Source organism: Arabidopsis lyrata (genome assembly GCF_000004255.2).
Source record: "Arabidopsis lyrata subsp. lyrata unplaced genomic scaffold ARALYscaffold_4, whole genome shotgun sequence".
Taxonomy (NCBI): domain Eukaryota; kingdom Viridiplantae; phylum Streptophyta; class Magnoliopsida; order Brassicales; family Brassicaceae; genus Arabidopsis; species Arabidopsis lyrata.
In genome coordinates this window covers 11,300,248-11,326,877 of record NW_003302552.1, presented here as the reverse complement: position 1 = coordinate 11,326,877, position 26,630 = coordinate 11,300,248, and the positions used below count along the sequence as shown (strand labels likewise).

The 26,630-nt window shown below is 33.8% G+C and overlaps 3 protein-coding genes across 3 annotated transcripts; all 3 read right to left on the bottom strand.

Moving 5' to 3' along the window:
* Window positions 1-8,028: 8,028 nt before the first annotated feature.
* Window positions 8,029-11,281, bottom strand: LOC110228973. Its single transcript, XM_021027483.1, has 5 exons — window positions 11,258-11,281; window positions 10,867-10,923; window positions 10,114-10,190; window positions 9,720-10,025; window positions 8,029-9,628 (listed from the first exon to the last, which is right to left on the bottom strand). Exons 3-5 carry the CDS (start codon window positions 10,186-10,188, stop codon window positions 8,144-8,146), a joined length of 1,866 nt encoding a protein of 621 aa, XP_020883142.1. The 5' UTR covers window positions 10,189-10,190; window positions 10,867-10,923; window positions 11,258-11,281; the 3' UTR covers window positions 8,029-8,143.
* Window positions 11,282-11,717: 436 nt separating this feature from the next.
* On the bottom strand, window positions 11,718-18,787 carry LOC9315142 (serine/threonine-protein phosphatase BSL3). Its single transcript, XM_021028524.1, has 21 exons — window positions 18,134-18,787; window positions 17,929-17,989; window positions 17,630-17,708; window positions 17,439-17,518; window positions 17,252-17,346; window positions 17,064-17,163; window positions 16,902-16,971; window positions 16,502-16,603; window positions 16,343-16,424; window positions 15,755-15,934; window positions 14,979-15,246; window positions 14,658-14,895; window positions 14,362-14,532; window positions 13,835-14,073; window positions 13,673-13,757; window positions 13,482-13,580; window positions 13,215-13,414; window positions 13,057-13,132; window positions 12,643-12,778; window positions 12,408-12,547; window positions 11,718-12,332 (listed from the first exon to the last, which is right to left on the bottom strand). The coding sequence occupies exons 1-21, from the start codon at window positions 18,555-18,557 to the stop codon at window positions 12,249-12,251; spliced, it is 3,009 nt and encodes a 1,002-aa protein (XP_020884183.1). The 5' UTR covers window positions 18,558-18,787; the 3' UTR covers window positions 11,718-12,248.
* Window positions 18,788-21,935: 3,148 nt separating this feature from the next.
* LOC9316964 (GTPase LSG1-1) lies at window positions 21,936-25,180 on the bottom strand. Its single transcript, XM_021029271.1, has 7 exons — window positions 24,741-25,180; window positions 24,553-24,654; window positions 24,368-24,454; window positions 23,615-23,708; window positions 23,457-23,513; window positions 23,286-23,365; window positions 21,936-23,203 (listed from the first exon to the last, which is right to left on the bottom strand). Exons 1-7 carry the CDS (start codon window positions 24,965-24,967, stop codon window positions 22,231-22,233), a joined length of 1,620 nt encoding a protein of 539 aa, XP_020884930.1. The 5' UTR covers window positions 24,968-25,180; the 3' UTR covers window positions 21,936-22,230.
* Window positions 25,181-26,630: the final 1,450 nt, after the last annotated feature.

Below are 26,630 nucleotides of genomic sequence, written 5' to 3'. Positions count from 1 at the left end.
TGTTATATTTCCTTATATATTGATGATATCTTGTATTAAAAGAAGGGTAATATAGTCATTTTGTACATAAAAGGGGTATTTTTAAAAATGGACATCCAAATATATTTATCACATCATTTCTTCGGCAAGATAACAACCATTAGTGTGAGTCTCCCTTATATTATTATACCACGATATCTCAGTCTCTTAACCCTTTTAGCAAAAAAAAAGTATCTAGCTCTCTTTACTTTTTTATAAAATTATGTAAATAATTAAATATATAAATTGATAATAAATTATGTTAGAAACTTGATATATTTTTTAAAAATTTCTTTTATATGCAAATTATGTGGTTGTCTCATCCATATTGCTTAAACAAATTCTATTGTTCAATGATTTTAGGACTCTTTACTTTGTGTTATTTTAAAGCTACTTAGTAATTAAACTAAAATAATTTTTAAGACATTTATTTTTCTGATTTACCTTTTTCAGTTTTAGTTCATTTTTATAATCTTTTTAATCTCTTATTGACCTCTAAAGTCCATTTCACTTCTCTCATAATTATTAAAGAAGTAAAAAAAATTGATTGAAATGTTTTTACTATAATTGTTATGGAAAAAATTCACCAAAAGTTAATAGTGAATCAATCAGATAAAAAATAAAAATAGGAAATTTGATATATCGTTATAATATAAATTTCATGTAATATTATTCAAGAAAAAACAATTTTCTAATTTTCCTTTTACATTAGGAAAAAAAATTCATTTTTTTTTGAAATACACATACAACTTAGTATATAAAAATGTTTTTCTTTTTCTTTTTATTAGTTTTCATATTTGACCCCAAAAAAAAGGTGACGCATTATCATGTGTCGCAGTCTAAGTGATAGACTTTACACGTGTCATGATCATGTTAATGACTAACTTTGAAACCTAATTCTATTCTTTGTATTAGGAAAACTAAGTTCAGTTTCTTTTATAAATACACATACAAATCAGTATATGTAAATATGTTTTTCTTTTACTTTTTGTTAGTTTTCTTATTCCCGCCAAAAATTAATTATCTACTAAAGGAACCAAACATAATTGAAGAGAACTAAAAAACCCAAACATAATTGAACTAGAGAACTAAAGGACAAGATAGAAATGAAATACATTCTCTAGATTAAGCCTTACTTTGCATCCTTGTTTACTACATCCCTGTTTTCCATCAACCCATCAAACACCGCCTTCACGTTGCGAATTTCTTCTTATGTGTACTCCATTTTCAACTCTAGTTCAAAATGTTTATCCTGCAAAGCTTGTATCTCAGCATCATCTTTGAGTATCTAAATCTGATCAAGAATCTTCTTCTCCTTATTGGAAAGATTTTTGTAGATTTTGTTTAATTTCTCTAGCTCAAGTAGGCTCTCCGGAAGGGCTTTCTTACGCTTGGACAGTGGCAGTGAAGAGGTGGCAACTGAAGGTGGCAACCATGGCTGGTCTTGAGTTCTAGAGAATATTTGCACTCTAACATACTTTCTCCAAAAATGTGGCAAATAACACACTCGTGTACCCTCTAACTAAAGTCTAACTCACTTACCCTCCTTTTCACTTTATATCTTTCTTTCTTCTTCCTATCTCTATTTCTCTCGTCAAAAGAAAAATAAATATTTTTATTTGATTTATAAAACGTTAATAGAATATAACTATTCAATTTTTTAATATTCAAATTTTTTATATAGAATTACTTGTGTAATGGAATTTAATCAGTATAAGAAACTTTAAGATTTATCGATAGAGATTCAAATATTATCACCCAAAATGTAGTAAAGGTGAAAAGATCCATCTCCATTCGTTACTTTGATTGTTGGTTATTTTCTTATATATTTATGTATATATTTTTGTTTAATTATGTAATATTTTAACCTAATAAATAATTGTACTCTGTTTATCAAATAATTTTTCCTAACCTCTTTCTTTTCTCAAATAAAACTTGATAATACATTTTTAGTATACTCAACATTTTGTAATTTACTTTTTTTTCTTTAATAAATAGTTATACAGAGATTTGAAATATTTATCTTATTTAACGTTTGTTTGTTGAAATTTGTTTCTAGAAAAGTAGAATTTAATAAAATAAAAAAATATTTTGATAATCCAACATATCAATGTAAATCAAACAAAGATAAAATCATTAGAATGAAAACTAACACTATAACAAAAATTGGATGGAATATAAAAAATATATTTAAAAATAGATTTTTTAATTATTTCAAAAGCTTTAGATTGTCTATTATATGATTTCCTCATTTTTAATCCTATAAGTAAGCATTCTTTCATCCTTCTCTACTAAATCTTAAAAGAAATATTTTTTGTTCTTTGCTTTTGATGGAAAGTGCCGCATAGTCCAGACAAGTCAATAAATAGAGGATAGTTCAAGCTACAAACATTATGGTTGATGCTCGATTCTTGAGATTTTCTATCAATACAACACATTTAATCATATACAAGAATCTATAATTTAATAGTAAATTGTAACCAAAATCATAAACATTGTCCCTTAATATTTATCTCCACTCGATGTCATTCAAACACTATATAAACAATGATTGTAACTCCCATAATTTAATTATTTTCTAAATGTATCTTACATCATTTCTCATCCTAAGAATAATTATTCTCTCGTTCTCCCCCACCATATCTCACAAATCCTAAATTTTTTTTTTGTTTTTATGTTTTTGTGTGGGTCGAAAAAGCCCCTTCCATAGATTGGCGTGAAGTCACAATCCTCCAAAGATTTGACAAGACTTGTTTCACTAAAATAGATGGACCAATCTTCCCAAAAGTTTTGTTTGAATTGAGGTTTTTTGACGAAGTTTGCGTTAATGAAAGATGGATAGAGTGTTTACAAACTCTTTTTGCTCCAAATTAAGCTTCAGTGATTTCTTTTTGTATAAAAGGGGGATAGAATGCTGCTTGTAAAGAGGATGAAAACCACTCATTTGTGAACAAGACAGTTATATACGATGTTTTGTAAAGAGGATGAAAATCACTCATTTGTGAACAAGACAGTTATATATAATGTTTTGACATTGTCAAAATTGAAATGTGTACATGCTACAAATTCAATTATACTAAACCATTTTTAATAATGCATTACTACAAAAAAAAAATGGAAACTGCAGTAAGAACATCTGAAATTAAGAAAAACACTTCATACCTTAATCATGAAATTAAGAAAATGATTAATGAAATTTGCTAGAATTATCTGTTTGTACAAAATTTTGTTAATGAAAAACTTTTTAGAGATTAACATATCTATTGTACTTTTTTTTTATCAATAACAAATCTATTGTACTATGTATGACAACATATATTTGCTTTCACTTTGATTGTGAGCAAAGAAACTTCAATTTCTATTTTCATTATTATGTATATGTATGCTTTCTACACTTTCTTAATCATTTGTTTTTCTTTTTTGATATCGATAAAAAAAAGAAAAGAATTCCATTATTCAAGTTAAGGGAAAACGAAAAGAAACCACCTTTTCAGGAAAATCTTTTAAAAAATACCACTTCTCACATCCCTTTTTCAATTCTACCACATTTGATAAACAAAAAAACAAATTCACCCTCAAATCTTCTTTTATATATATATATATATATATATATATATATATAGTTTTTTCTGTTTCTCCACCTCTCTCTTTCTTTCTTTCTTTGAACATATATTCTTGTATTGTAGGAATGAGACTGATGGAAATATGTTTAGGTGATGACAATGTCTACAAGAGTATTTTGAGAATGAGACTGGTGAAGGTATGTTCCGGTGACGACAATGGAAGGTTCGGCTAGGGTTCCAAGTATAGTTTCGACGAAAAAGATGATTAGATTCCATATCGAATTCGAAAATAAGAAAAAAATATGTCCATGATACAGTAAAACTTCTATAAATTAGTAATATCGGGATCATGAAATTCTATTAATTTATCAATAAATTAATAATTAATTAAGAAATTTGGCTAAATTTATAATTTTTTAAAAAAAATAGTCTGAAAAGAAATTTTTTTGTTATAATCAAAATATTTTTAGAACCCATTACAAGTTTTAAAAATTAATTATGTATAGAAAAGAACACAAAAATATGAGATGTAGTAAAAATACTAGAAATGAACTCTACAAATAATACTAGAGTTATATTTTTCCTAAATTTTCCTAAATATTCGAAAATTTTATATAATTATTAATATATGATATTGATTAGATAATATGTTTACATAGGATTTTCAAAAAAAAATTATTATCTTATTATTTTATTAATTTGTGTCACTTTTTACACTTGTCCCAAATTGGGATCGGAAAAATTTATTAATTTAGAGAAGTTATTAAATTATCGAATATTAATTTATAGAGACTTTTTTGTATACAGTAAAACCTTTATAAATTAATAATGTTGGGAACAAGAAATTTCATTAATTTAGAGAGGTATTAATTTATCGATAAATTAATAATTATTAATTTATAGAGAGATTTTACAAATTTTGTAATTTATTAAAAAAATTCTATCTAAAAATAATTTTTTTCCTTTATAAGGAATATCTTATATAAACTAATTCTAAGTAGAGAAGCAATTATTGAGTTTATAAAACAACACAAACTTTTTTCCGAACAATACTCATATTTTATTAAACTATTTATATATAATATTTTGAATATATATTATAGTAAATCATATATGATATATATAAGTTTATATCCTATATATATATATTAAGTTATATATATTGATAAGTTTATACAATTATTAATTTATGATATAGATGGGACCATATGTTTACATGAGATTTTCAAAAAAATTATTATCTTATTAATTTATCGATTTATGTCATATTTTACACTGGTCCCAACTCGGGACCGGAAGAATTTATTAATTTACAGAGATTATTAATTTATAGAGTATTAATTTATAGAGGTTTTACTGTATATGTTTTATGTCCAATATAATTATTGTCCACGACATATATATTTGCGGTCAAACTTAAGCATACTCTAATTTTTACGTATGGTAAAGTTATTGTCTATGATATATCTTAATTATTGGCCTACAACCGAGATTAATTTTCTCAATTCTATATCATTCAGTTTTAATGGACAAACTTAGGATTTGAAATGATTTGTATTAAAAAGATAAATCCTATGTTATTCAAACATGAATTTTAAAAATCTTTTTAAAATCAAGTGTTATTGGATTAGTGATTTTAAAATCTACAATCAAATCCACTGTTATTGGAAACATTTTAAGTTGTGGATTTGAAATGACTTGAGTGATTTTTGGGGGAATTTCAGAGAACATCTAAGTTAAAAATTAAAATATTCAAATCCCATGGTTTTAGGTGGGATTTGGGAGAGTTTTGATATCAAATTCCCTAATTCACCAAAATTCACCAAAATCATCTCAAAACTCATTAAAACTCAAATCACTCCAAATTCTTTCTTCAATACAACCCCCTTACACTCATCTTAATAACTGTGTACGTGACAATTATTGGCCACATATATGATATATGAGTTTTACTCCACGACGATTTACAATATTGTATTACTTTATTATCGGTGGTAAATATTGTCCACGATATAAATTTTCTCTCCCATTTTTTCTATCACATACTCACCTAACCATCATTTTAAAAACAATTCGTCACTTTTCTCCTCTCTTGTGATACCCTATTTAGTTTTCTAAAATAGAAAAATCAATTTGAAAGTTAATTTAAGGTTTTTTTTTCCCGAATCTACTACTTTTTGAAAAATCTTTTCCAAATCTATTATTTTACGTAATTGCTTTCTGAATCTACCACTTTGTTGTTGCATTGTGGTAGAAAGCGGACTTTTTTGCCTCCAACAGCTACGCAGATTTGTGTCATGAAAAAATGATAATAAAATTAAATGCGCATATTTACGTTGGAAAAAGGACGAAAGCGTTGCATTAAATACATTATCATGTCTTTTTATTTTTACATATATTTTATATATATTTTTTTCATATATATATTCACGTATATCGAATAAAAAAAAAAAGTAATGTTTTTTTTAATAAACTCTGTCGGCTGATCCGGTCAGCCCCGATAGAAACGCACTGAAGTGTTTCAGAGTGAACTACTCCCCGAAGGGCCACCACACTATCTGTTCCGAGTTTGAAATGCTTTCTGAGTAATGCCAAATGGTAGCCAGATCGCCTGTTACTGGACTACCAAGTAAATTGTTTGGGCTTTTTAGACCAAACCCAGACTTCCAACACAAATGTGTTTTTTTTTGTTTTCTGCGTGGATCGAACCTAAGGCTTCGAATGGTAAAAGCAGTTCAAGCGTTGCAGATCATGCAGATCTTGCAGAAGATGCAGGACAAGTGCAGAACATGCAGAACATGTAGGACAAGTGCAGATCATGCATATCAAGCAGTTCAAATATGAGTTCGAATGGTGAAAGCTGTTCAACATGTGCAGATCAAATTATTAAATAATAAATAGTACACAATATAACTAAAAATTTATTAAGAACTACATATTGTTATAAACTTTATTAAAAAAATACATATATAAAATACAGTTTTATTTTTAGTTTATTTTTTATTTTATTTTATATAATGTTATAATATATTATGCTATGTATAAATAAAATCATATAAAACTAAAATATATTAATCTATTAAATAATTTAAAATATTAATCATAAAATATCCAAATACAACACATAAGAGTGAAAAAACAGACAACACATAAGCAAAAACAAATTAAATTTAATGAAAAGTATTTTGATTTGCCCATAACATATCTGCAATATTTTCTCTTATATTTGCCATATGATTTTCATCAGGTATACCACCACTCTCCATGTCATCTAGATCATTCTCAGAATTTACGTTGTTGATATTTGTATCTCCCATCACTTCAACAAAATCTTCGTCAAAATAATTCGAAATTCTCATAAAATTATGTAGTCCCTTTGTAGCCATTACCACTCTTTTTTGAACATCAATATCATATCTGGGAAAATCACTTAGAATCCTCCATTTTTTCTTCCAAACTCCAAATGTTCTTTCAATAACAGAACATAGAGATGGATGGCATCGATTAAACAACTCTTGTTTATTTCTTGGAGGAGGACCATTGTAGAACTGTGACATGTGATACCTAACAACCCCGTTCCGCGAAGATCTATAAGGTGCCAAAAAGCCTTGTTTATTTGGATACCCATAATCAACTACATAATACTTGTCTCTCGGAGGCAAAGGAAATTCAGAATCATTATCTTGTGCCATCGTTAGAACTGTTGTATCGTGACATGATCCAGGTGCTCCATTCCAAACATATGTAAACAACATATTTATATCACATATTGCCATGATATTAAACGATGTTCTATTGTGTCGATTCCAATACATTCCTTGTAGTTCAGGCTTCACCTTAACAGATACATGAACTCCATCTATAGCTCCAACAAATCCACTAAAATATGGCCAATATCTTCGATCCATTTGCAGTTTTTCAGGAATTCGACGTAGTTCTTGTCTTGTTGGAGTCTTGATATAATCACAAGCAAGTAACTCTGTTGCTCTAAGGACTTCAAAAAATTTCCGATTCACTGTTTCTTGCGTTCGTCCAAATCGTAACCCAACATCTCTTTGAACTTCATTGTGTCCTCATATCCGTAAAAACATGGCGACACTCTCTTCAATGCTAACATTCAATGTAGGTTGTAATCCATAACTTGTTTCCATTTTGTCACATAATGATCTAAAACAATCAAGAAACATTCGTAGTAACTGAAGACAAGCAGCACTATCTTCTTGTACTCGACGCCAAATATTTCTCCATCCCAACCCGCCATCTGTTTGAATTGGTCTTCTTTCAAAGTGTCGATTGTAGTAACTCAATGACAGTTGAATTATTAACTCTTCAAATTGCTCATTTTCCAAATTCCATAACTCAATTCTCTCTTCATAATTTAGATTGTGTACACCTTGTGATCGCAAATTAGCATATACGAAAAGCCTGAAATTTTTACACAGTAAACAAAAATAAACTAATGAGAAATAACGTAAATCAACAGTACTAGTACATTCTGACATTACAAAAATATAATGCAAAATAAAACATAAAGGCAACTAAAAAGCGCAAACGCTATTGAACTAGTTCTCAGATGCTGAATCACTTTGATGCGTTTCATTTAAATTTGGTCCTCCCTCAGATCCCCAAATGTTGAAAAATCCTCCTCGTCTTCGTGGTCGTGATGTCCTTGTTGTAGAAGAATAATTCGTGAATCCAAATTTTGGTGATACTCCCCTAACCACGTTTTTGGCTGAAGGAACTTCTTCTTCATGTGAAACTCTTTGGTGAATATTTGTTGTAGTTTCCTCTTCCGTTCCCAATGAAAATCCACGTTGAACATTTGTTGGAGGGATATATTGTGCAGCATTTTGTGATGAACCCCATTGTGGGACATTTGGTGATGAACGCCACTGTGGAACATTTGCTGGTGAACTCCATTGGGGCACATTTTGTTGTGTTCCCGATTGTGGGGCATTTGAAGGTGAATTCCATTGTGGAGCAGTTGGATGCGTTCCCCATTGTGGGGCATTCGAAGGTGAATTCCATTGTGGAGCAGTTGGAAGTGAACTCCATTGTGGCATATTAGGAGGTGTACTCCATTGTGGTGCAGTTGGAGGCATTCCCCATTGTGGGGCATTAGAAGGTGAATTCCATTGCGGAGCAGTCGGAGGAGTTCCCCATTGTTGAAAACCAGGACCCCACTGGCTACCAGAACTTTGACCCGATGAATAATTACCACCAAAAGATGGACTTCCAAAAGAAAAACCGCTTCCAATAAGACTCCCAAAATTTTGTCCGGAAACTAACCGTTTTCCCACATATTCACTGTCTCGTGTATATCCAGTAAGAGCTTGTAAGAAGTTCAGCTTATCTTCGATAGATCTTTCAGCTCTATCAATGAAGTATTTACGCCAAAATCTTTCTTCTTTAAATGCATGAATGCACGCCCAATAAAAATCAGTGTCATTCGGAAGTTTTATTGATTCAAATATCATCACAGCCATATCGAATTCGTTGTAATCCTCTTCGTCAAAAAAATTCGGGCGTAACTGTTGTAAACTTTGGCGCTGAAACTCTCTAAAGCCAGTTATTGTATCTGTTAGGGTTGTCTCAAATGATTGTTTTGTACGACTTCCTCTTGAACCACTCCTGGTAGAAATTCGTGAGTTTCCGGCACCTCTTTGCGAGCTACTACCACGCCTTAATCCACCTCGTTGTTGAACTCTGGATGTAGGAATCTGAAAAGGAGCAGGGGGTGAAGAATTCTGACGCAAATGTTCACGGGTAAACTCATTTGACGGACGTATTTCATCATCAATGTTAACGCGATACACTTCTTCATTTTCTTGTGTCTCAGGAACTTGATTGTCTTGCATATCACCACCATATGTTTCAAAGTATACATGACCTTCATCATTATCCGGACCATCATTTATCAACTCTCCCCTTCTTTGGTTCACAGAGAATTGAGACTGCGATTGGACGTCATATAATATGAAACATCGTTGCATCACATCCCAAAGCTCCGGCGGCTTTCGTTTAAATGACTTTACAATCTTACATACCTGTTAATAAGATGGTAAAGTTTTTAGCCTACAAATTTTATGTTAATTTACTAAAAATATTTTGGTTGTGAGACACATTATAAATACTTACTTCACGCTCTTGCCACCATGAGTTAGACGCCGATATCACTGATGTAATAGGATCAACTGAGATGTCCGTAGAATTTTTCGTAAGATGCTTGTACTTCTTGTATTTTCTTTTGAGTTGATAAAGTTTTTCTTTAAAGAACCGATAGTTTACGCTAAGATTAAACTGTTGGTTAAACTTCTCAACGATAAACTCCCTACCAAGAGGTGTAGGATCTTTGAAACGGTAATTTCTCATGGCAATTGCTTGATCGTATAACTCAAGAAATATACGTTCTCGGTTAGGAGTCCATTTAAAATTGTCTTCGCTCTACAAATTACCAAATTTCTTAATTATTTTTTTTACTTATATTCTAACTACTTTAAAATTTAGAAAATTTTAGTTATAACAAACATACCCGTGTTGACGTTTCTGTGGGAAGATTTAGATCTTCTTCAGAAAAATTTGTGTTTTGTCGTCGATTAGACGCCATATCTACAATTTTAAAAGTAATATAGTTAATATTAGTATAATAACTAAAACAAATAATTAATATTATGAATGCGTTGTGTGATGACAAAAAAAAAAGAATAACTATATGTAAATATTAAAAATTTCTGGATTATATTACCAATGAAAGATAGCAATTTAGAGTTATTTACAATTAAATATAATATATAAAGTAATATTTATGAAATTATTATGCATGTCCATATTATAAAAACATATCCTTTTAAAAATCATTTTTTTTTACGTTACTATATTTGTAAGTATATATAAAAATATTTTATTTTTGAAATGTGTCTAAATATTTTTTAAAGTATATATTAAAAATGAAATCTTAATTAAATTAATTTAATAAACTTATAAAGGCAATATAAATTTACTTTTTTTAAGCCACCAAGCTGTATTTATTAGAATATTGCAAAGTAAAGATGTAGTAACAAATTAGAAAAGTAAAAATATATATTTGGAAGAAATTATATTGATAGGTGAATCTATATATGATTAAAAAATGTTTATTTATATTGTTTGGCTAATATGTTCACTAATATTCTACTTCATGTAAACACAATCTTGATCTCCGTTATTGCAAGAAAAATAAGAAATATTCTATCAATACATTTGACATTAACATCAAAGAAAATTATAACAAAAAAAAAATGTATACCTGTAGACAAAACTTTATGTGATCTTCAACGTCAATATTTCCACATGAACCAGCACACTGCCACATGAAAAATATTTTATGAGAAATAGTATTTTTACCAATATAATTATTAATACATAAAAATTCAAAATTAAAAGAAATTCTATGAATTTTTTAAAAATCTTAAAAATATACCAAAATGACATACATAAAACTGATTTACTAATTTGTTTAATCTCTATATTATAATACTTTGAAAAAAATAGACTAGTAATAGAAAGTAGACAATCATAACAATTTATGAGAAAGATAATTTTATACTATATCTAAATAAATTAATACCATAATATTTATTTATAATTTTGTGAAAAAGAAAAAAATATTTTCTAAATGAAAAGAGAGAGCAACGTACAAGAGGGAGAAAGCAAATTTTTTTTAATGGTTTGTGGTATGTGTATAAGTAAGTACAAAGGAGATGTGTTATTTTATAGAGGATAAGAAAGATTATTTAATTAAATTTTTGTTTTAAAAAAAAAAAATTAAAACTGCCGTTGGATCACACCAATTATCTGGTGGGTGAGAACTGCATTGATTATCCTGCTTTTATCACTAAAAAACAAAATTTATTACTCTGCATGCAGTCAACTCTGTTTTTTTTATCTTTTTTCTGAATGACACATTTAAAACAGGAGAAACACATTCATTGGTCATCTGCACTTTATCTGCTACGCCATTTCAATGCCTAAGATAATCCCTTCCAACATTTTTCCAATTCTCAACTACCACTGGACAACAGCTGTGTGGGCACAAGAGAGGAGAAAAGTGACAAATTTTTTTAAAATGATGGTTAGGTGAGTATGTGATAGAGAAAATGGGAGAGAAAATTTTCAGTATCATAAACACACACAAACGTTGGCTACAAATTACATACTGAAAATATTAATAGAGAAATTACACAATCGCCCAAACACCTCTCTATGATACATAAATACCCCAAAACTAATACACCTACTCACTCCCGCCCGTTTTGTGTCCCTCACCAAAAGCCCAATACCACATATATAATTCAATTAATCAATACTAAGCAAAAACAAAGTTAAGAAAATCAAATATATGAATAAAAATGACAAAAACCCTTTAACCCAACAAATACTCTTCCTCCTCACTACTCAGTTACTCACCACCTCCAAATTTTTTACCCTTTCATCATCTGACTTGAACTTAACCTGTGATATTTCCCGATATCTCAGAACCCTCGTTGATTCTCAGTGTGATCCATCTCGTTGGTAAATAGCAATCGATACTTGAACAGTTTGGTTGGATCTGTACACAACATGAGGATCACTCAGAGGCGGCTGTCGGGAGAAGTATGTAATCTCGCACGCATCATTCTTTCTCTGGGGTTATATCCAAGCAAGAGAGCCGCGGTCATTTGGATTTTGTGGGCGTCCTCTTGTTGGTGTTGGTGGTCGATTTGCATTTAACTCCTGCAAAATAAATGCTCAGTGACACCATTTCTCAGGTTGACAAAAGAAAGATAAGTATATGTTTGAGATAAAAACCTGCATCCATGTATCCTCTATATGTCTTTCTGGTGAAGTTTCAGGTGAGGTAATTGCTGGAGGCAATGGATGGATAAGCTTAGGAACCACCACAAGATCTCTCCCCAACACCAAGATAGCCCCGGCATTGTTTGCAGTACCTGAAAAGGAAGAAATATAGATAATTTTTGTAAGAAACTATCAGATCAGGTCTTATTACCGACTTAGTAGAGAGTTCTCGGTTCCATAGACATACCACAATAGTTTGTTGCTGAAAAGAGCGTTATCAGATGACCTTGGGCGAAACGCTCAAATCCGTCCATCACACATTCATGCGCACGTACAATCAATTGAAGATCATTGTTGTTGCAAAACTCCATGACACGGTCAGGCTGCAATTGCCAACTTCTTGGTAAGTAATAGAACAGGCAGAACTACTTATGGAAGCGAAGTAGAATTACATTCTCCAATATTATTGTCTAACAGCCCATGAATAAGTCAAGAGTAAGGGACTATAGCAAAATCAGTCCCTTTCACACGTTGGAAGCTCAAAATGGGAGGAAAGAAAAGATCACTCAAGGGAATGTAGTGGAGTATGAGGTGAGAGGGGAAGGGAAAGAGAGCAGTTATCAATGCAAAATGCACGAAATAGAAGAAAAAGACCACTAACCCCGAAAGTAACCAACCCAGGGCCTCTAGCATTGGGCCTCAAACCTTCAACACTGTCATTTTCAGTTGGATCCGACCTAACAGAATGCAAAATGAAATACTAGTGAGACAAGTATCAAGGAGAAATATACAATGATACAACACTAGACAAGAGCTTACCATAGTAAATCCATAAGTACAATTGAGCCAGCTTCCATCGTAATTGGACGTTGGATATTTTCTATCTGTTCCACATGATTTATCGACCGACCAATTCCCCCATGCATACAGATAATTTTATTTTCAATCAGTGCAGCCAGAGGTAGCCAATTGAATAAACGGTTTATTCGGTGCCACACCCAGATCCCATCACGTTCACCCTGCAAAGTAGCCACGACATGAGAACCTAAAAGTGGAAACAAGAGATTCACAGAGACGAGACACTACCATTCGCTCAATACACTCTATCCGGAAACCAAAAAGGGCATTAATGTCAGCAGCTTCATGATTTCCACGAATCAGGTGTACGTTATGTTGGTATTCAACCTGCAGTGTCAACCATAGAACGTTATACAGTTTCCTATCAAGAGTTAATAATACCTGAAAAGAGTGCACTAATATGGTGCTCGTTAAACTACCTTTAACGCAAGCAGAAGTGTAATTGTCTCTAGGCTGTGTTGACCCCGATCAACATAGTCCCCTAAGAAGAGGTAATCGATGTATCTGACAACCATTAATACACAGTCAGTAATGTCAGACCAACACATAGCATAGCTATAGAGATTCAGCTGCACACTTACGATATGTCTCCAGCTGTTGATGGTGAACCATATTCATCAAAAAGGCGCATGAGATCCCCAAACTGACCATGCAAATCACCAAATATCTTAATAGGAGCTTTAAGCTGTAACACAGTAGGTTCGCTTGAGAAGATACGTTCTGCACTGTCACAAAGATCAGCTATTTCATTGCAATCCAAGAAAAACTGGCGTCGAACTGGAGGCTTCCACCCCCGAGGCTTCAAAAGATGAGCTACAACCTAATAAAATGGAGTTGTGTATCATTAGAAGGTATGGAATAGTCGACTCGGAACCTCATACCATTGAACAATACACATGATCTAGTAGGATTACATGTCTGTTTACAAATAAGTTTCCAAACCTATTAAACCAAGGGGTAATACACCTCTACCGTATCTAACTACACTTCCTATTGTTATCAGACCAACCAAATGACCAGTGCCACAGTAAGAAAAATTCTTCACAATAGTTCAAGCAGGCAATAATGATTTCTTGCAGCATTTCATTTGGAGAGCAAAACTATCTACCTTTTTCGGAACACTATTGATTGACATCTGACGATCTAATAATTTCCTTGCTGCTGTTGCACTTTCGGGTGTCCCATAACTCACACGGCGTCCCTCATTTTCAAATTGATCAATGGATAACTGTCTAACCATTCCACCTAAGGCTCCACCTGTTTCTGCGGCAACCACCACCTTACAAAGTTCCAAAAATAAATGCAAAATATAAATCAGAAATTAGAGATGTAAACCACTGGTAAATGAGTTGGAAATATGTTGCAACATGTCAGATTTTACTTGATAGAGTTAGTTTGACTCACAGCTCTATGATGCAGTCGAACGCCTGCAGGAATAACACTGTTCGGTACTGCCGAATCAGGCTTAATCAATGATAATGAAGGTTTTCCACTGGGTGTAGCCTCAGCACCACGATCCCTATCTGGGAGTTCAACTTCACCGTTGACCTGTCGTGCCTTCGCAGCAGCTAATGTTGCACTAATAGCCTCGGCTTCCGCAGCAGATGCTTCAACGAGATACTCCACACCCTTGCTTGTTCTCCTACAATGTTGTTTGATAAATATTTTACAACAAAATGCATAGGTGTGCTAACAATATGACACACCAGAAATTAAGAAACTAACCGAGTTCCTGGAACCATTGCATTTTCAGTGCTTATATCAGTATACATATCACCATTTACAGGGGGTGCAACAGGGCTTCCCAGCACCACAGAGTCAGGAGCTGATTCTGGTAGCTCCCCTGTTCTTTCATCAGAAAATCCATATCTTCCAGGTGAACGGCCAGGTGGTGAGTTTGTTGCTGCTGCTGCAGCAGCAGCATGAGAGGCAGCAGATGTTGTTTCCGCCGCAGCAAGATCTTCAGCAACCAATAGGTCATCAAGTAACACTCCTAAAACATCAACATAATTTTGTTACTATTTGCAGCTATAGTTTAATAAAAGGCACGGTCTGCAATGGGAAGAGAAAATAATCAAAGGTCATCAAGTAACAGTGTAACACTCCCAAAGCATCAACAGAATATTGTTAAATTTTGCAGCTATAGTTTTAAGAAAATACACAGTCTGCAAAGTGAAGAGAAAAGAAGCAACAGCACATATATTTGGTGAAGAGAGAACTCTATAACAGTTTGACTAAATAATACTGATAATAGTAAGCTCCAGACTTTAACAAAAGATCAAACTAGCTATATAAAAAAGTTCAATCCTACATTAGCATACACTAACAACTCGATGAAATATTATGCCAAATTTACAGATCAATGGATTCTCAGTACTATTTTTTTAATTTTTTTTTTGAACAAAAGATGCTCAGTAGTCAGTACAATATGACAGGTTCATTTCATGGACAAACGTGTAATGGTATATTGCCTATAACAGCTGCCAAGCTTTTTTCCTTACCTCCACGCAAACCACCATAGATGAATATCAAATCACCCACTGCAGCAGCAGCATGCCTGCAACGCCTAGTCAGCTCAACAGAAGCATCACCACCAGCTGCATCAGCACTATACCTACCAGTTCTAGGACTAGTAACAACCGATTTTGTATCACACCAAACACCTGCTGCAGTATCCAACACTGAACAAAGAGAAAAACATGAACCAGTCAGAGAAGCTTATATGAACGCATGTACTAGTTATTATGAATAGAATTTTGTAGCTCCTCTCTACAAAAGTTATAGATGAGTGAACATTCTTTTACAATCCCTGTTTGATAGTTTTAGATAAATCACAAATATTAAATCAAATTTTGGCTTCTACAGTTCATTGGGAAGAATGATGCAGCTTAAAGGATGACTATAACTACGCTTTTAGAAAGAAACAATATGCCTAGGGAAAAATTCATCGATTAAGACCTAAAGTTGTATAATAAATAATATATTCATCATTTTAAAGGTTGTACGTATAAGCAAAAAAGGTAAGTATTCTCTCATTGAAAATCTTCATAACAACACAAACATGAGACTGTTTATCTCCTTTTGCTAACCTGCAACACTGGACGAGTCTTCTACCATGCGTCCACCACCAAGTGCCCCACCAGAGACATGGAGTCTTGCATTTACAAAGACCTAAAATTATACACCAAAAGGTTGATTTTTCTGATGGAACTAGCTAAGAGAAGTAAAGAAAAAGAAGTATCTCATACTGCAGCATGCTGGTATCTGGCAGAAGGGGAGACACCAGGGGCTATGGCCCATTCCCAACGTCCATCTCTGTGCTTGGCAAGTCCATATGCACTTGCTAGGGGCTATCATGCAGAGGTACACAAAGCCTTATTAATCATGGCAATAAAAAGATCAAGACGGATAAAGAAACTTTAAAACTTTAATTTTAACTTTATGAACATGATAGATAGTTTTCTACTTGAACTCTTATTTAAAGTAATTTGCAAATAAAAGGTATTCCCTTATCTTCGTAGAACAAGTTTGTTTCACTGCAGAGTTCATTTAATGGTAACTGAGAGTAATACAGCATTTGGAATCCCTCCAGGTGCTGAACTTAAAACATCAATGCAAAGCAAATATCAGTAAAACTCTTTGGCTTACCACACTATTCGCATCTCTTCCACCACAGAGAAGAAGAAGGCCATCAGACCGCGCACTTGCAGTTGCATACCTAGTTATAAAGTACAAACCTAAGAGATCCAACACTTAATTGAAAGCCACACAATCACATAGAAGAAATGAAGCGAAGGAATAAAAAATTACATGCATGGAGGTGGACCTTCCCCTTCCGGTTCCAGCTTACGCCATTCATAAGGTTTGGCAGCAGTGTCCAAAGCCCATACATCAGCTAATGGACGTTTTCCTGGTAATTTAAGGAAATTGAGTGAAAAGAAGCTATTTAAGGAGAATATAAATACACATTTAATGAGGTGGCGAGTAAAACTGCTTACCATCATTTCCACCAATTGCCATGAGATATCTCTGTCCTACCAGTGCCATGACATGTCCATAACGTGGTCCTGGTCCAGGACCCTGAACAACAACCCTAGATAAAGAGGATATTCCAAATCAAGTGACAAGCTAGCATAATTAACTTCAGGACCGAGCTAGCAGCAAAGAGCAGATTAATATTCAAACCTGTGCCATCGTGGCCGTTGCTGAGTGAGATCAAGAACGTGAAGATCCTCAGCTGATAAACCAGCAGGGCCTATTCCACCCTGCGCCACAGAGACAATTCAGTAACAGATTCATTACTAACCAAAATTGATAACCTTGAATTGCTAAACTACAGTCCATTACAAGAAAAAACAAAACAATTTCTCCCCTACCTGAATGACTACCATAGTCCCAACAGCAGTAGCAACATGAGCAGCTCTTGGACTAGGTGGTTCTCCATATGGTGTAAGCCTGCAGCATTATTTTCATCATATTAATGAACTTCACACTTAATAACAAATGAATAGATCTTGTACATTTTTCTTATAAGGATACTATTAAATTGTTAAAGATACAGAAAGCACAATTCATATCTAGTAATAACAAATTACTAGATCTCGTACATTTTTCTTATAAGGATACTAAAAAATTGTTAAAGACACAGAGAGCACAATTCATATCTTATACTCACCTCGACCACTTATTAGTAAGAACATCATAACAATGGACATCAGCGGTTGCACCAGCTAGTCCTGCATAGGAAAAAACAAGGCTTAAATCATAAAAATACACAAAGAACTGATGCTAAACCATACTCTAACATCAAGGATTGATATTAGAAACTAAAGCTTAAAGCTTTAAACGAAACTAAAGCAACGGAGAAATCGAAAACATACGAATGCCGGCACTTCCAGCTGAAGTAGGTGTTCCTGTTCCTCCAGAATTACCCTCAAGAGCAGTAGCACCACCAAACAAAATCAGTCTCGGTCCAATATAACCAGACGTCCCTTCCTCACCAACCGCCGGAACCGCCGTCAACGTATGTCCACATCTAGGACCAGGACCATCTTCTTTCTTCTCTATTATAGCATTCACAACCGAATACGTTGGCGCACATCTCGGACCAACCACCGTCGTTACCTGAGGTTGTTGTTGCTGCGACGGAGGAGAAGGAGGAGTCAAAGACGCCGATTCGGATTCGGATCCAGTTTCTTCCGTTGATTGCTCTGACGCTTCTTTCTCCATAGGAGATTGGTGATTCTCAGGCGTAGCAACAGGATCTTGATCATTCTCTGGTACCATAGATGAATCCAAATCCATTTTTTCACAACCCTAAATCGTCAATTTCAAAGCTCTTAATTAGGAACACATCTTCTTAATTAGCAAATTCAAAGTTGTCGCTTCGAAAATCTTCACGATAGAGAAACCCTAGCTTAGCTTTTCTCCGGTGAGATCCTTCCGGAAAAAGTCGGAGAATTTGAAAATGAGTTTGTTCTTCTTCTTCTTCCCAGTTTTTTTTTTTTTTTTTTTTTTTTCTTTTGAGAAGTATCAAAAAATGAGGAAAAAAGACAGAGAGACGAACTCAACACCAAACAAACAAAAAAACAAAAACTTGCCCTTTGTTTTATTTATCTCTCTCTTGAAGGCAGATAATTAAATTAATCTCTAGAATTTATTAATCATATATGTTTTGAGGATTACTTACTAAAGAAACAACACAAATTATTTGAGGAAATAAAAGATTTATCTATTCCAATTTGTTTAACGAACTTGAAGCTATATATAGTCTTGTACTAAGATATTGTTTCATCATTTATGTAAATACAAACAATACTCATGAAACTGAACCGATTTAGTAATGTGAACATCGCTTAAGATATTGTATTGATTATTCATAACTAATGGTGGATTTGTGTAGCTAATATGTTTGTGATTTGTATTGTTTTATAGAAAATTTAGATTTATTTATACTATGACACATTTAAAAAAAAAAATTGTCAGCAATTGACACATTTTCTTAGATAAGGTACTACGAAGAAAAGATTAAATGATTAAATGATTTATTGTTAACTTACTATGAAGAAAAGATTTACGATCATGAACTTACCACGTTTTAGTTTATTGTATTTTTATCGTATTCCTATAAATGTTTGTACCCTTTCAAGTAATTCTATCGTATTTGTATAAATGTTTTAATTTATTATGCAGTAACATATAGAAATGTATCTTACAGAATCTAGTAATCTACCTACGAATTTAAGATAAGTTTTACATTGGTTTTGATCATCCAAATTGAGACTAGATTTTTTTTTTTTTTGGTCAAACGGTAATTATATTAAAACTAGCTTGCGAATACAACACCCAAACGAATCCGTAAACTCCTTGCCAAAGAGATCACTTGTTGAATGTTCGAAAAGGAAACACAAATGAAATACAAAGCTTGAAAACAATAAGATAGAAGGTTAAATCCATAGATAATAACCAGGAGATTCTTCAAAATGGCTTCGAAGGTGATCAGCATGAAGTCGATCGACAACACTTGGACTTGATCCGAGGGTGCTGTAACATGTTTAGATGCCAAAGGAGGCGAGCGAACAGACTAGGCTCTAAATGCCATAAAGGCTGAGCTTTGACAAACACTCTTCATGTAGAAGAGGAATGAAGAGAAAGGTCTCTCCTTGAGAAAGGAGGAAGATGGAAGTGTTCTCTCCAAGGAGGAGGAAATAGGTGGAAGTGATCTCTCCATAAAGGAGGAAGGTCTCTCCGTAAAGGAGGAAGGTCTCTCCGTAAAGGAGGAAGGTTTCTCCGTAAAGGAGTAGAGTCTCGGAAAAAAGTCGGTAAAAACACTGGAAAGAACTCCTGAAGGAACAACAGTGAAGCCAACAACATAAATGAGCTTATGAGGGCTGGGAAAAAAACCTGCAGACATTAATGGGCTCACCAAGCCCAGTAACAAAAGGACCAGAGAAAGGTCCAACTCAGCAGTCTTGGTTACGGGAACGACGATGGGGAAAAGTGGCTGTCGCCGGCGAAACACGTCAGGCCAGCGAGGCAACACTCGACAGGAAGGAAGGTCAACACCTTGATCTTCGGAGGTGAGGAGGAACTTGGAAACGGTGGGGGATCTGGTGGCTCCGGTGGGTGGAGAGGTTCTGAAGACTTTGGAGAAAACAGATTGAGCTTACAAAGCAGCTTGAGAAGACCTTCTTGAGATGTCACTGCGGACGGAGAAAGCGAGCGAGCAAACGTCAAAGTCGAACACATCAACATGGAGACCGGAGCAGAAAAAACGCCAAAGAAAATTTAAAAAGATCTCGCCGGCGTCGTAGATCTACCGGCGGAAGTTTGGGACGGTTCTTCAGAGATTTCGAGAGAGGCGAGAGGAAGAACAGAGACAAAACGCCGGTGATGCGTCATCTTGCTTCCGATGTGCGGCTACCTTGGGCGTCGGGCCTGGGAGAAAACGAGACTACGGCGAACTCTAATTGAGACTAAATAAAATCACAAAGAGAAGAAAAGTTCGGTCACATGTCCTCCAACTAGAAAGTGAAAATTAAGTCATTTATAAGTTCATTGATGAATATAGCGAAGGAACTAACCCAAGTTCGATCCACCCTGAAAACAAAAATCACATTTGTGTGGGAAGTCTAGGCTTGGGCCAAGACCCAAACAATTCACATGGTATCTGGGATCAAGCTAACTCGATACCTCCGAGCATTAGTCGGAAAGCATTCCAAACTTGGGGTTAGCAGTGTGGTAGTCCAACACCTACGTATTGGCGACGAGTCCACATGGTAGCACTTTAGTGCGTTCCTCCAGGACAGACCGGATCAGCCGATCGGGTATATCAAAAAAAAAAATTGCTCACAATCTGCATGTAATAAATAAAATTGGAAAAGAATAAATAAATAAACAATGAATGGTGAAGACAAATCGCAATGCCATGACCCATGAGGACTTCTAAATTCTAATGCATTAAATGTCATCTGCAACAGAATCTACATAAGTTCATTCAGATTAACTTCGTACAAACCGCCAAACTAACTATATATAAATAAACGACTAATATATGAAAAATACATGAAACTCAATCAGCATTGCGTACAATCTGCATGTTTGAATTTCAGACGGTTTGTTATTAATTACAAATTGACCTTAAGCAATAAAGTTTTCCCTTGCCAAAAAAAAAGTTTTACAAAAATGAAGAACCTAAGAAAAATCTGAGGTATATGAGTTGAGCTCTTCAAATATGAGCCAAGTTTGCATTAGATCACCAAATTTTTTTTGCGGTTTTTCGTGTTTATCAAACTTTTGTTAGAAAAAGAAAATTTGTTAAATGCAGCATGGGAACAAAGATTTTGGTTAGAAAAATTGTTAATGACAATTGCAAATAAATTGTTGACTTCTTAACTGATAGTAGTATGTTTTATTTGCTCATTAAAAGACGGCGATGACATACTTAAAATGAAGTGACAAAGCTTAAAGAATTAATTGGATTCCTCCAAAGTCCAAAGCTATGAAATAGAGCTGAAAACGCAAATTTCAACAATCGTGAGAAAACCTTGCATGTGCATTGATTGAGAATACAAGAGTGATGCTGCATGTTGCAAAAGTTAAAAGATTCTAAAATTGCAAAATACAATAAAAGTCTGGGAACTGAAAATTGAAGTTTAAGTTGTCAACTTGAACAAATTGGTGTTTGCTCTGCATGTGAGTGAATGGTCTATAATATGTCACTGGGAAATATCATACAACTATAGAACCTGCTTCAGAGTACTCTTCATCAATATATTGACTACTAGCATCAAGCTGAAAATTTCTCGATATCTCTCATATTTTGCGCAAACATAACATCTAACCAACAGCTGTTAGAACTTTTCACAATTTCTACATATGAAAAATCCACAACTGTATCATATATTCCAGCATTTGTTGTTCAATGCATTGTGATTGTTTATCGGTTTCTGGAAACCTCTCAGCACTGGCGACCGAATCATGGTTTTCTATGTGACTTCTTGTGCTGTTTCTTTTTGTTAGACCCAATTCCATTTGCAAGATCAAACGAGCTCAGATCATCTAGAACTTGATCAAGACCAAGACCAAGGCCAGTAGCTTCTTTGCCTTCCTCCTCAGGCTGTGAACCTTCTCGTGTTTCGGCTCCCATATTATCATCCGCTGTCTCGTTTTCATCATCTCGGGTTATCTCTGGAGGCATTGCAAAATGTGGAAGCTTACCTTCAATGTAATCTTTCAGAATCTGCCTAGCTGCTCTTGTCTCATCAGGTAGTCCACTAGAGGCAACATAGCCACGAGAAAGGCAGTAAGTTCTTAGAAGCTCTGATGCAAGTGGTGGGCGTGACTGAGGCTCATAGCTTTTGGGTTTAGGTAGAGAGATGTTGTACACATCCTCAATGGCATGCCGAGGAACACGTTCAGCCACAACCTTAATAGCTTCGCGGTGCTCGGTCATCCGGTCTATTGGAAGAACTCCAGAAGCAATCATTTCATATCTTGAGCTTGAGAATGAAGGGAAGACTAAACCAGGGCAATCGCAGAGCATTAAATCCTCAGAGATTATCAATGTCTGGAAATGCTTCGTTTTCCCGGGGGTAGATGTGACACCTGTTCGCTTCTGACCTACCAATGCGTTGATTGTCGAACTCTTTCCCACATTCGGGTACCCAACAAAGCCAACCACAACTTGTTCGCGGTGTGATTCAGCAGAAGTTGCGGAAACTCCTCTAGATTTCCTCATTTTTACTATCTCTAGAGCCTCAAGTTTTAATCGAGCCAAAAGCTCGTCCCTTCCATATACTTTAACAGCTGGGTTATCTGTCTTGTGAGAGGTATCAGGTGCTCTCCACTGTTCTTTCAGGGGTTTACCTTCTAGGGTAGCCGTAGCAGCTTTGGCTGACCAGAAGACAAACAGAATATTGTTGCGGGAGAAGTATTCCGCCCATTTCTCCCTGAATTTACATCATGTAGAACCGAACTGGTTAGCAATAAAACAAACAGGTTGGAGGAAAAGAAACAAGGCAACAAGTTTACCTGGCATAAGAAGGTAACAAATCCGCCTTGTTGACCAGAAGCATTGTTTTTTTATGCTCATCAATTTCTTGTGCATATGCCTGTTTCAGAACAAATTTTCACGTTAATCGTTGATATGGATCAGGAAAGTTCAATTAAGAGATATCAGCAAGTTGGCAGAGATAGAGTTACCTCAAGATCAGGACAACGGTAAAACAGAGGATCTCTAGCATCAACAACCATAACAATCTGAAAGAGAAGTAAAAATAGCCAATGATATTGCAAATAACTTAACCTATGCAAAATGAGCTCTATGAGACGAAAAAAATATCATAGAAAAAATGACATACCAAATCACTTCGTTCAAGCACTCGCCAAAGTTGTCTCCAGATGTCAAGGTTCTTCTCGAATGGTGTCAACACAAGCTTTTCATTTTCCTCGAGGCTGAATGAATACAGCAGAACAAGTAGGGATGCATAAGTACACTAAGTCCCAACGAAAATTGCACATAATGAAATCAAACCATACATCTAAAATAGTAACATAGTATCTTTAGTGAGCTATAATCTGCTTCAAGATGTGAAAATGGATGCATTTTTATCAACAAACGTGGTCAAACCAAAACGTATTCTAAACTCTATCCCAGTTTTTTTCTTTGGTACAAAACAAATATCTAGAACACACAACGAACTTACATATGCATTGCCAAAGTACTTTAACTTTATCAAGTGCTAGTTTGAGATAAATGCATCAACTTGTAACCTCAGAACCAATTATATCATAATAATAAACAAAAACTGAGAGTAAACTAATTAAAATGTCATAAGTGATAGCCAAAAGCTTGCAGTATGTGACAATATTTGGAAAGCACTGGAGTAAACATAGTCGCTAGCTTATACGCATTATATCAAGTATAAACTCTCCTCAACTTGTTCCACCATTTAACCATAGAAAAGCATTGTACTAGACCATTGAGAAAACGATCGGACTTTGTAGAAGCCAAATAAATGTTCGAACACTTGAATATGAGTAATCAATCTCCCACTCTACCAACAGCAACAATCCTTCTACTAACAGAAGAATGAAGTAAAACATAACCAAACCTCGCAAGTTTCCGTCGCCAAGTAAGAAAAGCTTGTCTTTCATTAGCATCAAGTTGTTCCACATTCATTTTAGGTGTCCAATGAGGTCTGAATACAAGTAAAGCGAAAGAATATTAAACGAAACAAGACTTTCTTATATCACACATGAACAAAGAAGCAAAATCAATGTATTTAAAATCACTCGCCTTCGAGGAACTTGAAGACTACTAGCATGTAAAGCCTCTTCTCTCATCCTTTGCTCTTTCCATTCTTTAGCTGTTATACCACTTGAACTCGAACCTGTGTCCCTATTTACATACAAAATGATTCAATACAAAGAAGCAATCACAAGCAAATCTCCAAGAATCAAATTTTGATGAATCGAGAAACTGACATATTGATAGGAACAGGCGTTGCGGAATCGTGATGAATCGCGAAAAGCCGTTCAGCTTCCTCGGCTTGTTCGATGATGGCATCGATGTCGCTGACTTCGGTTACAGATTCTAGAACCTTCTTGTGTTGATCTTTGTAGGATTTGCCTTTTTCCTTGGTTTCTTGGATCATATGGTTATGGTGCTTCACTAAAGCTCGACCTAGAGATGTTTTCTCGTTCTTCCCCATTTTCTTCTCGGCTGAGACCTTGATTTTTCCGATTATTCAGATTCTGGAGATGGGAATCGCAGATTTTGTGAGAAGAAGATTGAGCGCTTTTGTGTTCTTCTTGTGGTGGTTGAATTCAAAACGCGAAAATGCCAAAGGCTCGTGTGAAGCGAAGCGTAGCCGCCGGGGGGAGAAAATTAATAAAATAAAAGTTTAGGTCTTTGAAGGGAAATTTACTAAAGTGTAGGAAAAGATGGGTAATTCTTTAAAATACTATATATTTAAATTTTTGTTCTAAAATATAATCACTGTTATAAATAATTACTTTATTTTATAATGTATATAAATATAAATAATAGAGAAATAATTTATATTCGCAAGATGGATTCATCGAATAAAAGAGAAAAGGAAACGAATTTTTACTGTGCCTTCTCAGGTGAGAGATATTGAAACGGTGGATTTCGTAGCAAACAATCGGTTTAACGTTAATTTATTCTTTGGAGCAGATGAAGAAATCGATTGAACCTTCAGCAGTACATCGACAACGATTTTGTGATTAGAGAAAACTAGGTTATCCAAGAAGATGAGTAAAATTTGCTCTGAGGAAAGAAGATGATAAGTTTAAAAAAAAAAATTGATAAGTTCCGACAACAATCTCTATTTAATTACCGATTCACTTCATTTTTTTTACACAAACCCAATTAAGAAATCTGTATATAAGTTACTTATTTTTAAAAAAGACTAAAATACTGTTTTTTCAATTCGGAAAAATTATATTAGAATTGGTTCAGTTTAACAATCAAAGTTTATAAAAAAATTAACTTAAAACTATAATTAGTATGAAAATCATAATTGTCCCCACTAATATTTTCATTGCACAACACAACTATATATACTAAATGATACATGATTTATTTTAGAAACAAACAAAATGATAAAACCAAATAATATTTAACTTAAATTACAAAATTTGACAATATAATTAACAAACTATTATTTCTAAATAAAAAAATAAAACAAAAACAAAAAAAAACCTTATTTTCATAACTTAAACGATATTTACTGAACTATGTGTTACCGTTCCTATATTTTATGACCGTAAACCTAAAACAAAATTAATGTACTCAAAACTATTTATATTTATATAGATATATGGATAGTACATTTAAAATATACAAAACATTGGTTATTTTTTTATTAATAAACAAAACAAATTACATTTTAATTATTTTTTAAAATATAGTCCCGCGGTGTACCGCGGGTTAAAATCTAGTTGCAAAGAATAAAAAGGTATACACGTCCGGATTTATGAGCTTTTGAGTTTTTTGATAGGAATAGGTGTATAGTAGTAGAGTATATATAGGGACAAATAATTGGGTCAAGTGATTCGTAGTCATTAAATGATAGATTTTACGTGAAGAAATATTTTTGGAATAATATCTTTCAATTTGTTATTTTTGTTAGGAATATACCAGTTTTATGCGATTTAAATTATGAAATTGATTTGTTAAAAATTAATGGGGAAGATTTGTAGGTAGATATTGGAATGAAGAGATATTTTCGATGGAGGATATAAATAGATTTCGTGGGTTATTAGGTATTATAGAGATCTAGTATTTTTGTTTGCGGTAGTTTAGATATTTATGATAGAATTCGGAGATATATTTTTGGAATATCAGTGGAT